Genomic DNA, 15,914 nt, shown 5'->3' on the forward strand with positions numbered 1-15,914 from the left:
GTGCTGGCACGATTTCTGAATGCAGTGTTCCAGGGTCCTCTGCGATGATGCAGTCAGGTTCATGTCCAGGAAGGACGATAACCTGATTTGAATGAATTTGATGCATTTCAATATCACGAGTGACGTTACAATCAAATCTTCAGACCTTATTGAATAGTCCTGCCCACCAGTGTTGTGTCATGCGGGCACAAATTACTACTGCTTTTTAAAAATGGGAACCAGACGCCATGATCTCTGAGAGGGAGGATGGAGGTGAGAATCCCTCTCCACCTTGGTGTGTCGGCCCAGCGATCAATGGAGCAGTTGATGCAGGTCATCCAGGATGGCTTTGCCAAGCAGAAACTGGACTGCCTGGACCTAATTAAAGAGTCGATTGATCGGCTGGGGCACAGATTGGACGCCCAGGATTGGTTTGAGAAGGCGATGGCTGAGCAGGAGGAGCATCAAATTGCGGTGGAGCTGGAGGCGGGGATGTTGAGGGACCAGCAGAAAAGGCTTCTGGAGAAGGTGGAGGACCTAGAGAATAGGTCCCGTCGGCAGAACTTCAGAATTGTTGGGCTCCCGGAGGGGTCTGAGGGAGCTGATGCTGGGGCATTCATAGCGGGTATATTTGAGAAGCTGCTGGGGGAAGGGGCATTCTCCCGACCCTTGGAGATGGACAGGGCGTACAGAGCGCTTGCGAGGAAGCCGTGAACGAGGGACTCTCCGAGGGCAAAGGTGGTGAGATTCCACAGGTTCCTGGACAAGGAATGTATTTTTCAGTGGGCCAAGCAAACGTGGAGCTGTAAGTGGGACATCAGTATCCTGCGGGTTTACCAGGACCGGAGTGTGGAGGTGGCCAGGAAAAGGGCAGGTTTCAACCAAATTAAGTCAATCTTCTTCAAGAAACAGGTGAAGTTTGGACTGCTGTATCCGGCTCGTCTCTGGGTCACATATGATCACCAGCATCATTATTTTGAATCGCCCGAAGACGCGCTGGACTTCGTGAAAAGAAAAGGACTTGTGGTGAGCTGAGGACTTTTGAACTTTGATGCAACTTGTTGGCTTATATTGGGTTCTTTTACTTTTTCTCTTCTGTTTTTGAGTTCTGTTTAAGAAGGGGGGAGAAAGGTTTTTCCTTTTCGGGTTTTCTTTCGGGTGAATGTTGGCAAGGCTTTTTGCTTTGATGTGCACCTTTGTGGGATGGAGACGTGCTTTTTCAGGTTTTGGTGTTTTTCTTTCAGTTGGCTGATTGTGAGGGGATCGTTAGATGAGGGAATTTGTTTGTATGAGCGGGGGAAGGGGAGTGAGGGAACAATAGGTGGGAGACTATTTGGCGCCAGGGGCCACCAAGCTAGCTGGGTGAGCTAGCTCACGGAAGAGCAGTGGGATGTGTGCATATATTTAGTTTATTGTATGGGTTAGGTTTCAGAGTGGTGTTGCAGGGGGGTAGGGCGGGGGGGTAGTTGTTCTGCTGACGAGGGAGGGACTTCAAGTGAGGGACAGAGAGGAGGTCAGTGGCAGAGGCGGCAGGGGGGCGGGCCGGAGGAGGTGTGGTGCATGGGCTGGAGGCGGGCCCAAGAAAGGAGATAGCTGATCGGCGGGGAGGGGGGGCACTTTGCCCCCCAACTAGGCTGATCGCCTGGAATGTTCGAGGGTTAAATGGGCCGGTTAACAGGGCACATGTGTTCGCGCACCTGAGGAGACTGAAGGTGGACGTGGTAATGTTGCAGGAGACGCACCTTAGAGTAGTGGACCAGGTTAGATTGAGGAAAAGCTGGGTCAGTCAGCTCTTCCACTCGGGGCTGAACACAAAGTCTAGAGGGGTTGCGATCTTGATTAATAAGTGGGTGATATTTGAGGTGCGTAGAAAAGTTTCAGATGTGGGAGGTCGATATATTATGGTTAGGGGTAAGCTGGAGGGGATGAAGTAGTGCTGGTTAACGTGTATGCGCCAAATTGGGATGACGAGGAATTCATAAAGAGGATGTTGAGAAAGATACCGGACCTGGACTCGCACAAGCTGGTCATGGGAGGGGACTTTATTGTACAGTTATTTATCCCGGCCTGGATGGTCATGCTCGGAAACGGGCAGGGTGCCAGCAATGTCAAAGAACTCAAAGGGTCAGGGAGCAGATGTGGAGGCGTGGATCCATGGAGATTTAGGCAGCCGAGGGTGAAGGAGTTCTCCTTCTATTCCCACGTGCATAAGGTATACTCTCGGATCAATTTCTTTATTCTGGGTAGGGCCTTGCTGGCAGAGGTGGTGGACATGGGGTACTCGGCGATCACAATCTCAGACCATGCTCCACACTGGGTTGACCTGCAGGTTAGTAAAGAAAGCAATCTGCGCCCGCAATGGAGGTTAGATGTAGGGCTGTTGGCGGACAAAGAGGTGTGAGAGATGCTGAGGAAATGCATACAAAATTACCTGCAGGTAAATGATATGGGGAAATCTCAGCAGCGGTGGTCTGGGAAGCGCTGAAGGCAGTGGTGAGAGGAGAGCTGATCTCGATCCGGGCTCACAGGGACAGGACAGGCAGGGCAGAGACGGACCGACTGATAAAAGAGATTCTACAAGTCGACAGGAGGTAGGGCTTTTAAGGGAACGGTGGAGGCTACAGGCAGAGTTTGGCTTGTTAACCACAGGGAGGGCAGTGGAACAGCTCAGAAAGGCAAGGGGGGGCGATCTACGAGCATGGTGAGAAGGCCAGCAGGGTGCTTGCTCAGCAGCTTAGAAAGAGGGAGGCAGCTAGAGAAATAGGGAAAGTTATTGACGGGGATGGGAACTTGGTTGAGGATTCGGCAGGGGTGAGTAAGGCGTTTAGGGATTTGTACAGCAGGATGTACAGGTCGGAACCCCCTACGGGGCCGGACGGGATGAGGCACTTCCTGGAGGGGCTGACTTTCCCGAAGGTGGACGGGAAGCTGGTAGAAGGACTGGGGGCCCCAATCGGGTTGGAAGAGATAGTGGAGGGCTTGAAGATCATGCAGTCGGATAAGGCCACGGGACCGGACGAGTACCCAGCGCAGTTCTATAAAAAGTTCTCCGGGATATTGGGACCGGTGCTGATGAAGGTGTTTAATGAGACAAAGGAAAGAGGGGTCCTGCCCCAGACGATGTCACAGGCCACGATTTCGCTTATCCTGAAGCGAGCCAAGAACCCGGAGCTGTGTGGGTCCTACAGGCCGATATCCCTGTTGAATGTAGATGCCAAACTGTGGCCAAAATTTTGTCCTCCAGGATTGAGGATTGTGTATCGAATGTTATTGTGGAGGATCAGACGGGGTTCGTTAAGGGTAGGCAGCTGGTGGCCAATGTAAGAAGGCTGTTAAATGTGATCATGATGCCCCCGGAAGGTAGGGAGGTGGAGGTAGTGGTCGCAATGGATGTGTAAAAGGTTTTTGACCGGGTTGAATGGGATTATTTATGGGAGGTTCTGGGGCGGTTCGGATTTGGGACGGGCTTTATTGACCGGGTCAGATTGCTGTACCAGGCGCCTGTGGCAAGTGTACGGATGAACAGGACTACTTCGGACTATTTTAGACTGCACGGAGGGACGAGACAGGGATGCCCCCTCTCCCCACTGCTGTTTGCGCTGGCTATAGAGCCGCTGGCAATTGCTCTGAGAGCCTCTAGGGAACGGGCTGGTCCGGTGGGGATGGGGGGGGGGGGGGGGGGGGTTGGAGCACAGAGTCTCGCTTTATGCTGATGATCTGCTCCTGTATGTTTCAGACCCAATTGAGGGGATGGAAGAAATGATGGGAATTTTAGGGGAATTTGGCCGGTTCTCGGGGTATGAGCTTAATATGGGGAAGAGCGAGATGTTTGCGGTCCAGGTGAGGGGTCAGGGCAGGTGACTGGGGGAAATGCCGTTTATATTGGTAGGGGACAGTTTCAGGTACCTAGGTATTCAAGTAGCGCGGGATTGGGACCGGCTACAAAATTGAACTTGGCCCGGTTGGTGGATCAGATGAAAGACGATTTCCGGAGATGGGATTCACTCCCATTGTCTCGAGCGGGGAGAGTCCAAACGGTGAAAATGACGGTCCTCCCGAGATTCCTGTTTGTATTACAATGTCTCCCCATCTTTATTACACGGTCTTTTTTTAAGCGGGCTTCGTGTGGGGGGGCAAGTCCCCGCGAGTGAGGAGGGTAATGCTTGAGCGGAGTCGGGGAGAGGGCGGGCTGGTGCTGTCGAACTTTAGCAATTATTACTGGGCGGCTAACATAGCCATGATTAGGACGTGGGCTGGTTGGGGGGGGGGGGGGGGGGTCGGCATGGGTGCCTATGGAGGCGGCTTCATGCAAGAGCACAAGTCTGGGGGCACTGGTAATTGTGCCTCTGCCGTTCCCACCGGCACAGTACTCCACCAGCCCCGTGGTGCTGGCGGCCCTGAGAGTCTGGGGGCAATGGAGGAGATATGTGGGAGCAATGGGAGCATCGGTCTGGTCCCCAATCTGCGATAATCACCGGTTTGCCCCGGGGAGTATAGATGGGGGTTTTCGAATATGGCGGAGAGCGGGGATTGAGAGGATGGTGGACTTGTTTATAGAGGGGACCTTTCCGAATATGAGGGCACTGGAGGAGAAGTTTGCATTGGTGCAGGGAAACGAATTTAGATATCTGCAGGTGCGGGACTTTCTGCGTAGACAGGTATCAACCTTCCCGCTCCTACCGCTAAGACGGATTCAGGACAGGGTAGTTTCCAGAGGGTGGGTAGGAGAAGGGAGCGTCTTGGACATTTACAAGGAACTTATGGGATCAGAGGAGACGCAGACCGAGGAGCTGAAGCAAAAGTGGGAGGAGGGGCTGGGAGGTGAGATAGAGGAGGGCCTTTGGGTGGATGCGTTGAGGAGAATCAACGCGACCACAACTTGTGCCAGGCTCAGCCTGATTCAATTCAAGGTCGTTCACCAGGCTCACATGACAGTGGCCCGGATGAGCAGATTCTTTAGGGTGGAAGACAGTTGTGCAAAATGTGCAGGAGGACCAGCGAACCATGTCCACATGTTCTGGGCCAAAGCTTAGCGGATTTTGGCAGGGGTTTGCTGGTGTCATGTCCAAGGTATGAAAAACAAGGGTGGCACTGAGTCCAGAGGTGGCGATGTTTGGGGTGTCGGAAGACCCGGGAATCCAGGAGGAGAAAGAGGCAGACGTTCTGGCCTTTGCTTCCCTGGTAGCCCGGAGACGGATACTATCAGCATAGAGGGACTCAAAGCCCCCGAAGTCGGAGACCTGCCTATCAGGCATGGCTAGCTTTCTCTGTTTGGAGAAAATCAAGTTCGCCTTGAGAGGGTCACTGTTAGGGTTCGCCCGGAGGTGGCAACCGTTCGTCGACTTCTTCACGGAAAATTAATCGTCAGCAGAGGGTGGAGGGTTAGTTTAGCATAGATTAGGGGGTTAATTAATGATGGGACCTGTGGGGGAGGGAGGTGGTATTTGCACTATGTTTATATTCTCATGGACATTGTTAAATATTGCTGCTGTTACAATGCCCAAAAAACCCTCAATAAAATGTTTATTAAAAAAAAAGTGCACAGCCATGAATGAGATTTTTACCTGTGTGGTCAGGAAGTGAAAATGCGTGCTTCGTTTTCAGCTGTTAATGACTTAGGGGTATGGGTGGGGGGCGAGGGGGGGGGGGGGGGCAATGAGACTGAAGGAGGCCAGCATAACGAGCTGGTTGGATGAGGCCCCGAAAGAGAAGGCTGACAGGGGGAGGGATGGGGAGGGGGGCTCTGTGGGCAAAAATTTCGAGATTATGCAGTGGCTGCCCAGGAATCTTAAGTGCAAAGGCCTGACAGAAATTAGGTCTTGGGATGACATAACCTGATCATGAGCGGTGCCTATTAGTGTTGCCTATCTCAACAACAGAGAGTAACTGTGCCCTCTAACATTCCTGAAAGTCATATTCATCGAACTAATTGGCCATTATGAGTTAAGCCTGAAAAATGTCAGCTGCCCACATTCTCAAAATCAAGGAGAGGGGTGGAGACTAAGGATTAAAGGGTGGGTGCAGGACTTCGAGGTGGAATGTGTGTGCATAAAGGCCGGAACCCACTCCTGCCACAGAGGAAACAGTAGTCTCAATGTATACATAGTCATCCAGTTGATCCTCCTCATAAGGGAGGGGTGACTGGTGAAACAGCCTGTCAGAACCCCCTGTGATGTACATATTAAGGGAGGGAACAACCAAATGGGGTGCCACAGACGACTCTGAAGGGGCGAGGGCACTGACCACAAATCTGCCATCCTTACTTGGTCTGGCCTGCATGTGACTCCAGATCGACAGCAATGTGATTAACTCTCAAATGCCCTCTGAAATGAAGGGCAGTTAAGGATGGGCAATAAAAGCTGGCCCAACCAGTAACGTCCACGTCCCGTAAATGATTTTAAAAAAATGTTTCAATTGTACACACTTATTTAATATTGAATATTCAGCACGGTAGCACAGTGGTTAGCACAGTTGCTTCACAGCTCCAGGGTCCAAGGTTCGATTCCCGGCCTGGGTCACTGGCTGTGCGCAGTCTGCACGTTCTCCCCGTGTCTGCGTGGGTTTCCTCTGGTGCTCCGGTTTCCTCCCACAGTCCAAAGATATGCAGGGTAGGTGGATACGCTATGATAAATTTGCCCTTAGTGTCCAAAAAGGATAGGTGCGGTTACTGGGTAACGGTGATAGGTTATCAGTGTGGGCTTAGGTGGGATGCTCTTTCCAAGGGCCGGTGCAGACTCCATGGCCTGAATGGCCTCCTTCTGCACTGTAAATTCTATGATAATATGATCTCTAAAAAGTTCCAAAGGACTTCACAAATCATTTTTGAAGTGCAGTATTATATAAGCAAACACAAGCCATTTTGCACAGATGGAAAGAACAACGAGATGCACAATATCTTAATCTATCTGGTGTATTTAAGAGAAAATACTGGCCAGGGTACTGAAAATTCTTTGAGTAGTGCTATACAATCTTTAACACCAATCTAAATAGTCACACGGGACCTTGGCTTGACAGCTCCTGCAAATATAGTCTGCCCAACAATGCAGTACTTGACATCAGTTTGTTTGTATTTTAGCCAATTTGGCTCGTTCATTGAGAAGTGAATGCTAATGTAAAACAACCAAGTTTCTACCTTCAGTAAGTTAATCTATTCATGCAAAGCCTAACCTAAGTAATTAAGATTGTTTAATTGCAACTTGCCATGAAACAGTTAGCTTCATTTGTGTTCATTTTTATCCCAATTTCACTTATGTAACACCAATAGCAACCACACTGCATCGCCCTCAATCAGGTGAATGTGAGCGTCATTACAGCTTTGCAGTAACTTTGCAGGAGGTACACAGAAGCAGGAAGCATTGACTGCTGGTTCGTTCTTAAATTCATATGCTTGGATTGTCATTGAGAGACCTTTGATTTTATACCCAATGCACTAGCAAAGGACCTTTATTTAATCAATTGACAAAAACAGAGACAACACATCTCAAGTAGAAAATATGGCTTACAAGTAACAAAAAGCACAATATATAGTGGCAGGCTCTGGTGGCATACTAACGAGTAAAATTATTGGCAACATTTTTCTACTGTACAAAAATCATTACTCACCATCTCAGCATCTGTAATGCATCAAGATCCTGTTATTACTAAATCTGATTTACCAAGCATAATTCCTTTACATTAAGATATTGAATGTATTGCATGGGGCATGTATTCAATTGCAAACTTTATAAGTATCTTCAATAAATGTTATTCTTGTAGCTGGCACTGTGGCAGGTATTTCCAATGTTAAGTGCATCACACTGTGCTTCAACTACTACTCCACCCCACCCCCCCTCACCAATAACAGAGGTTTCTCATGTCCAAAACCAAAATAGAGGTTTGAACAGAATAAACCAATCCAAAAAAAATATTTTGCATTAGCACGATTACATCTATTCACTGAACTGTCTTTTCATCTCTTCATTCAGATTTTCGTTAAAGGCTTCAGTCTCTCTCAAACCAATGGGCTTGAACTTGATAAAGTTACCGAGCGCTATAAACTGAACTTTGATTGTACAGTCCGACCATTTTTAATTCACTTAATTTTGCTGAATGCAGCAGTACTGTTCAGTCAGCTGTGAATATGTGATATTATCTTTGCTTCTCACACGTCTGTCTTTATTCTTTCTTGAAGTAATTTTGAAAAAGCTGGCAAGGTGAAAAGCTTCAGTGATGTAAAATTGATATTGTTTTTCTTTGAGGCAGTATGTGAAAAAAAAGCAAAAAATGATGGTGCTCTGATTTTTTTGTGCTCTAAAAAGTTTAAAAGAATAATTCAGTGGAAAACAAGTGAATGCTACAAAAAATCTCTACCTTTCTTTACAACTTTACTTCCCTTTTATCAATAACCTTGAATTTTGAAGCTAAGTGGCTTACAGTTATGAAAAGGTGAATGACAATCACACACCCCTGTGAAATCAAACATTTAATTTCTAACACCTAGTAGACAGAGACAGCAAAAAAGTTGTAAACAGGAAGAAATATAGATACCACCACTGCACCCCCAGTGCACTCCCCCAACCATAAATTTGCAACTGTCAGCAACTTGAAAATCCTCCCAAAGAGTCACCTCAATGAAGCTGCAAAGCATGAATACTTAACCTGAATGTATTGTCATGATATTTAAGTGAACATCACAGCACATACACACATACATAATGATGGACAGATCAACGGACCAATTAGCACACACAACACGACAGCCAATACAAAGTACAAAACAAGGAACACGACACTTCTTGGGCAGTCCATCAGGAGACGGCTCAGGGACAGACCTCATAGCCAGCCACTCAGACAGTCACCATGTGCTGAGTATAGTTAAATGAAATAAAACTGCGTTGTACCATTCGCAACCGTGTTGGTTCGTCTGTGTCTCAGAGTACCCAACACATCATGTATAAATAATATGAAGACAGGATAATAGAATGTATACTTAGAAAAATTCTTCCTGTGACAAATGTAGGAATGTTTTATATATATTGCATTATGTGTCTGTGGTGGATCTGCAATGGTGGGGTGGTGTGCATGCGGGTGGGGTGGGTGTGGTTGGGGGGGGGTGAGGGTGTTGGGTGGGTGGATGGGTGGGGGGGGGGGGAGGGTGTTCAGGTGTTGCCATGGTGTGCAGTATGTGGCCATACTCGCCGATTCCCACGCCCCCTAGTCAGTGAAGCTATCCGCTTGTCCCGTGCCCGCTGGCCCAGTCGGTAACGGTTGACAGCCACCCACCCATGTCTCGCCCATCTGCCCTGACCATTGCCCCCATCCCCCTCATCTGGGGAGAACTGCACCTCTTCCTGCTGCTCCTCCACTCCGCCCTCCTCTGCCTGCGGAACATCGCCCTTCTGCTGGGCTATGTTGTGCAGGACGCAGCACACCACAATGATGCGGCCGACCCCATCTGACGGATACTGGAGGGCGCCCCCAGAGAGGTCCAGGCACCTGAAACGCATTTTGAGCACGCCAAAGCACCTCTCTATCATACCCCTTGTCGCTGCATGGGCATCATTGTAGCTGTTCTCTGCGTCATTCTGTGGCCTCCGTATAGGCGTCATCAGCCACGACCGCAACGGGTAACCCCTGTCGCCCAGCAACCAGACCCTCAGCCGGGGGTGGCGTCCCTCGTACATGCCGGGGATGGAAGGCCGCGACAACATATATGAGTCCTATACACTTCCCGGGTACCGGGCGCAGACGTGCAGGATAATCATGCGGTGATCACAGACCACCTGGATGTTCATGGAATAGGTCCCCTTCCTATTGGTGAACACGGCCCTGTTATCTGCATCGATCGCACCCTGGACCATGGGAAACCCGGCCACGGCAGAGAAGCCCACGGCCCGGGCATCCTGGCTGGCCCGGTCCACAGGGAAGCGGATGTAGCAGTCCGCAATGGCACATAGGGCGTCTGTCACTGCCCGGATGCACCGGTGCACCGATGTCTGCGAGATGCCGGACAGGTCCCCAAATGGCATCTGGAATGACCCCGTGGCATAAAGGTTCAGGGCCACCGTAACCTTGACGGACACGGGGAGAGGGTGTGCCCCCCCCAGTGCCACACGGTGCCAGGTGTGCCAGCAGGTGGCAGATGTGTGCCACGGTTTTCCGGCTCATCCGGAGTCTCTTCCTGCATTCCTGGTCCGTGAGGTTCTGTACGACAGCCGGGGCCAGTACATACTGGGCCTCCTCAGGTGCCTCCGTTGAAGTGGCGCCGCGACGTCCTCCTCCCTCTTCTCGTATTCCTCCTCCACTATGTGCTCCCCCTGCTCCTCCTCCTCCTCGTCCTGTCGGGCGGGTGTCCCTCCAGTCTGGGCGGCTGCCACATGCCCCTCTGCGGCATGCTCCTCTGCAGCAGCCTGCGCCGCCTCTCTGGCACGCTCCTCCTCCTCCTCCAGGGTAACATGGAGAATAGCGGCTGCCGCCACGGCGGGGGGGGGGGGGGGGGGGGGGGGAGAGAAACGACGACATGTCATCATTGCCCGTATCCCCCCTCCCCCCAGCCAGGTGGCATGGGCTGCATGGGCGCGACTGTTGGAGGACGGCACCTGGCCAGGCGGATGACTCCCTTGCCCTTGCACCCCTGTCCCCGGCACTCATCCCCCCGTACCCGGCACTCATCCCCCCATCCCCGGCACTCAGCCCCCCCTTCCCCGGCACTCCCCCGAAACCCCCACCCCCCCCCCTGCCGCACACACACCCACACACAACTCTCCCCTGCACACACAGACTGCGGCCACGCCATCACCTCTCCTGCGGCCACCCCCCAGGCCGTGGCCTACCTCCACGCTGGCCGGCGTCAACCATCAGCAATGATTGACGCCGTTAAAAAGGTGTTTTGATTTACGCCGACGTGACTCGTGGTCACCTCGGCGGGACTTCGGCCCATCCGGCCGGGAGAATATGGGTAGCCCGAGTCCATTGTCTCGCGCCCGCCCGTGCCATTCTCCGAGGCGGGCGGCTCGATTTTCACCCTTCGGAGTATTCGGTGGGCGGCAGGGGCGGGATTTACGCTGCCCCCCCAGCGATTCTCCGACCCGGCGGGGTGTCGAAGAATCCCGCCCCACATATTTACAAATAATTTACATGTATAAGATTGCTCCAATGAAAACTAGTATGGCGTCTTTAATGCAACAGGAACAACTTAAATCACCCACCACAAATTGTCACATTCTATAGCTATATCAAATGCTTAGTTGTACATTAAACTTTAATAGAGAATGGGAGCTTAAATAAAAGCAGTCAACCAGATGTATTGTCCTTCAAACAAGCTGCATGTCCTCAGTTATAACCTGTTTTATTTGCATGTGTCCATTATTGCTTAATTCAGTCATGCCACAATCAGAGTGGTTGGAGGAGCACCACAATTATTTATCAAAGTAGCTCAGTCTGGTTTAGCATGATATCACAATAAATTATGTCATACTGACTTCAAGCACAAACTGAAAGGCAGGCTGCGGAGAGATTGCTATCTTTGGTTAGAAGCAATTAATGAATGCTCAGGAACAAGTCAAAATATCTACTTGCATTCCTATCCAACTTCACCTCGCCTGAAACTTCAGCATCTGAACTATTCGCACCTCAAGGTTCAATATATCAAATGCCCTCCTCAACGGTACCTCAACCCCAGACAAACTCTAGTTCAATCACAACTTCACATCTTATGCCTCAATGCCAAAGTTCTGCTACCCTGTCACTCCTATCTTTCACAAAAATCACTTCCTTCTCATCTCTCAGTGCATTCAATTCACAGTCCTTTTTTCACTTATATTATGGCCTCATTCCACTCACAGTATGCTCTTTTGCGCTAAATCATAGTTCACATCTTTCACTCTTCCAACTCTCATGTATTGTGACCTCAATTCTGGGCATCATGCTTTACGAAGGATGTGAAGATTTTACAGGAGCATACAGTAGAGAATTTGAAGAATGGTCCCAGAGACTAAAGATAACAGTGAAGAGGAAAGATTGAAGAAGTATTTGTTCTCCTGGGAGTCAATGCAGGAAAGTGTGAAGTCACCCGCCTTGGCCTAAGAAAGTTAAAGGGCTGGATTCTCTGTTTGAGAGACGATGTTCTCCCGCAGGAAGAGAATTACAACTGATTTATGAACCCCTGGGAGTGCAACTTGGTTACCAAATTTGTATTCCTTGCCATGCAAAAGAATATATGGCAAGGGTTACGAGGGATTCCCATTTCTAGCGGACAGCTCAATAGCAAAGTCCCGCAGCCAACCACTTCCCCCTCCTCACCACAAATGAGCCTCCCACCCCTGGATTGCCTGGTGGCCCGCTCCTTTTCCCAAGTTTGAGGTTGACCCGGCCCCCATCCCTCCCCCAGGGATCCCTAACAAAGGGACACCCCTCCCCAAGAACCCTTTAACAAGCAAGACCCCCAAGAGATTTCCTAATGAGGGAACCCTCCCTCCTAGGGACCCCTGCAATAGGGAAACCCCCCAGTGACACCTGTAATAGGGTGACCTCCCAGGGACACCTGTAATAGGGAGATTCTCCCCAGGGACACTGGTAATAGAGAGACTGTCCCCATGGACGCCGGTAAAAAGAGACTTCTCACATGGGACACTGGTAAAAGGGAGAATCCTTCCAGGGAGTCCCCCCCCCCCCAAAACCCCGAACTGAAAGGATTCTCCACAGAGACTCCCTCACTAAAGGGAACCTCCACAGAGACCAACTGACTAAAGCTACCATCCCACAGCTCAGAGATGCCCTGACTAAAGGGACCCTTCCCTACAGAGATCTTCTAAATAAAGGGACACCTCCACAGAGACCCCCTGAATAACGGGACCCCACCCAAAGACCCCCCAGAAACCAGAAAAGAGATTCCTGTCTGGAAGCTAGAGAGCAGTCCAGACGGGGGCTGTGAAAAACATTACAGCTGCAACACTTAATTTGAAGCTCCACGTGTCCATTCCTGGAGGGAGAACAGCTGTGACCTGCATCTAGCCCCCTCAGATCCATTAGCTGCAAGCCATTTATAACTTTCAAATAGTGGGCTATGATTGACAGCATCCACAAACCATCTGTAGCCTTGAGTGGTACAGTTGTAATTTATTTCACAAACCCTGCCTGGACTGCTCTCTAGCTTCCTGACAGGGGTCTCTTTTCTGGCAGAGAGACCCTTTAATCAAGGGATCACTGTGGGGCATTCTTTCAGTTAGGGGGTTCCTGTGGGAGGGGGGGTCCTTCAGTTGGAGGTCCTGTGGGGTCTCCCTATTAGAAGGGTCCCTAGGGGGGCATCTTCCTATTAAAAGGGTCCCTGGGGCAGGGACGTGGTCTGGTAGAGGAGGGGTGGGCAGGTAGAGCATTGTGGGGGGGGGGGGGGTGATGGCAGCCATCGGATGATATTGGGGGCAACTCCCCGAAGGAGTTATCCTCTTGAACCACTGCGAGGTCCACCACAACAGGTAAATACCAGAAGTGATCTGCACCCGCATGATTCCTGGCTCAGGGGACTGTAGAGGTACGTAGGGCTGAAGAATAGGATGCCAGGCCCGCTAAATGAATGCCAGCGCAGTTATCAAACACAATCCTGCCGCCAGCAGGGGGTTGGAGCATTGCGTTCTGAATGGCGCATGGCACCAATTCTGATTTTCCCCCGACGCCCAATTCCCTGTCCCATCGGGAAACGTGTTTTGGGCGTTGCGGGACGGTGAATCCAGCCGCGAGTATTTTCTAAAAGGTGAGAAGCTAGCAACCTATTGTGGATAAGCAGGGAGATTTGTGGGTCCAAATATAGAAATTGTTCAGAACGCATGGAGTGACACAAAAATAATGTGGAAGGTTAATGCCTTCCTGCCTTTAGCTTAAGAGGGCTGAATGCAAAGAGATGGAAGTTACGCTCTAAATTTGCAGAGCTCTAGTTTGACTCGATCTGAATGACCCTATTAAGTTCAGGCACTTCACGTTAACTTTCCATTTAACCTGCTCTTTCTTTCTCATTCAAATTCCATATCTATATTTATAATATAAATTGCCGATGTAAACTTGTCATGTTGCAGTTCCACCTCCTCACAAGTAGTGCAGTTGTATCAGCTTCTCAGCTTGTACTCAGGAAAATTCCAATTAACTCTCCTCCCATGCTTCTCAAATTATGTGCACTTTGGTTTTGAGCTATAAATAACATGAAAATTATAGCATCATGATGTTTAACTTTAAAACGACAACTGAAGTGCATCTGCATGTCTCTGCCCAATTATCCTTGGCCCCCTAACCTCACTTCACCGGAAACCTGCACCTGATTTTGATTCCCCATGAGCATCACAATGGATGTTGGATCTTTTTGAGTCTTTTGTTAAGTACATATTTATCTCAGGTATCATAGGTCAAGTTAAGCGTAAGACATTCTATCTAGTATGTTCCACTTCTGTGCATTTAGGACAGGTTATTTCTTGATCAAATCACAAGGGCATATACTTGCACATCAAAACATACACTCTGTTAATTTTATGTATGGGTCACCAAGCACTGCTCATAAAGCTCTGCATCACTAATCCAGTAAAAGACAGAATACTTAACAGTTTCTATTACTGCCGAGCTAATGGAATTTTTTTATTGCCTTCTATCCCACCAGGCTTGTATCTGTAAAGTCTTCAAAAACAATTCAGTCCATAAAGACTTATGGTTCCTTTGTAATTATACCTGAACATATGCTGCTGCTTAACTGTAAATAATGTACTTCTATGCCAAAGGACCACAAAGAATGTAAATGAAAAATGGTTTAAATGATGACACACTGTTAACGCATTTGACCATGGACTGCATATAAATCTCAGTGCCTTTTACAGTTGTGTCAGTATCAGAGTGTCAACTACGGTCTACTTTGGTACCCAGGTTGCATTGGTCTTTGCAAGGCAACATAACAAACTTAATAACATTGCAAAATTCACTACAAAATGAACAGAAATATATCTGCTTATAAATATCCCTTTTGATTGTTGGACTTCTAATGTGTTTAATGGTATTTGTGAACTAAACAGTATTCGCTAAAATAGTTTTCAAAATGTTATTATTATTTAATATGGACTCTGATATTTATTTCCTAACCAGGACTTGTTCTGATATAAAACTGTGGCTACTTCTCTAAGTAGGCACTCAATGAATAATTACCTTGAGTTTCTGCTTGGTTCTCTCTGGATCTATATTTTCAGTATCCACCCTCATTTCAGCCAGGATCCGTTCTGCTTCTGTCATCCACTTGGCCAGGTCTTTCATGTCATAGTTGAAGTTACGCCATTTCTCCACACATCTATCAAATCTCCTGGGCAGAAGAAAAGAGCATTTTTCTTTTGTAAGTTTGGCCATGGGTTGACATGAGCTTATAAAATTGCAATTCAGACCTTAATAACACTGATTAACGACAATAATATTATTTTGAACTAAGTAGCACAGAACTCAAATGTATAACACCAAAGCTATTATTTTAGAATTGTTCAAAGTGAAGGCTAACGTCATTGGGCGCAATCCAAAGGGCATGCTGCACCCAAAAAGCTGCTCGCCATGCATAGCATGGCTGTTGAAAGCTGGGAGACCCTGTTCCCGAGGTCGACCCAGTTTGCCACATCTTGCCAGATCCAACATGATCTCGTGAGACGTGGCGATGTAAATGGGCGAGTTCACCTTTTTGCAAATCTGCATATTAGAGCGAGGCAGTTAGCCTCAATCTGGTGTGCAGATTCCCAAGGTACCTGAGGCTTTGGGATTCATCCCCTTTGCCTCAGAGACCTTGGGTGAGGGCTGTTCAGCACTGGTCCATTGGGGGTTGGATATGAAGACGAGGACGGTGGCAGTGTTGATAAATAAGAGGATGGCTTTTGAGGTGGGAAGTATTGTAAGTGATTTGTGGGTAGGTTTGTGATGGTGAGAGAAACTGGAGGGGACGCCGGTGGCGC

The 15,914-nt window shown here is 49.1% G+C and overlaps 1 protein-coding gene across 15 annotated transcripts in view; it reads right to left on the bottom strand.

The window, feature by feature from the left end:
* Positions 1–15,914, bottom strand: part of dmd (dystrophin) — a 3,042,490-nt gene that overhangs the window by 1,294,698 nt on the left and 1,731,878 nt on the right. For all 15 annotated transcript variants that reach the window (XM_072513983.1, XM_072513987.1, XM_072513978.1 and 12 more), the window contains one exon: positions 15,133–15,283. In XM_072513983.1, coding sequence (XP_072370084.1) covers positions 15,133–15,283 — 151 coding nt within the window. The remainder of the gene's footprint in view (positions 1–15,132; positions 15,284–15,914) is intronic.

Source organism: Scyliorhinus torazame, chromosome 8 (assembly GCF_047496885.1).
Source record: "Scyliorhinus torazame isolate Kashiwa2021f chromosome 8, sScyTor2.1, whole genome shotgun sequence".
Lineage (NCBI taxonomy): Eukaryota > Metazoa > Chordata > Chondrichthyes > Carcharhiniformes > Scyliorhinidae > Scyliorhinus > Scyliorhinus torazame.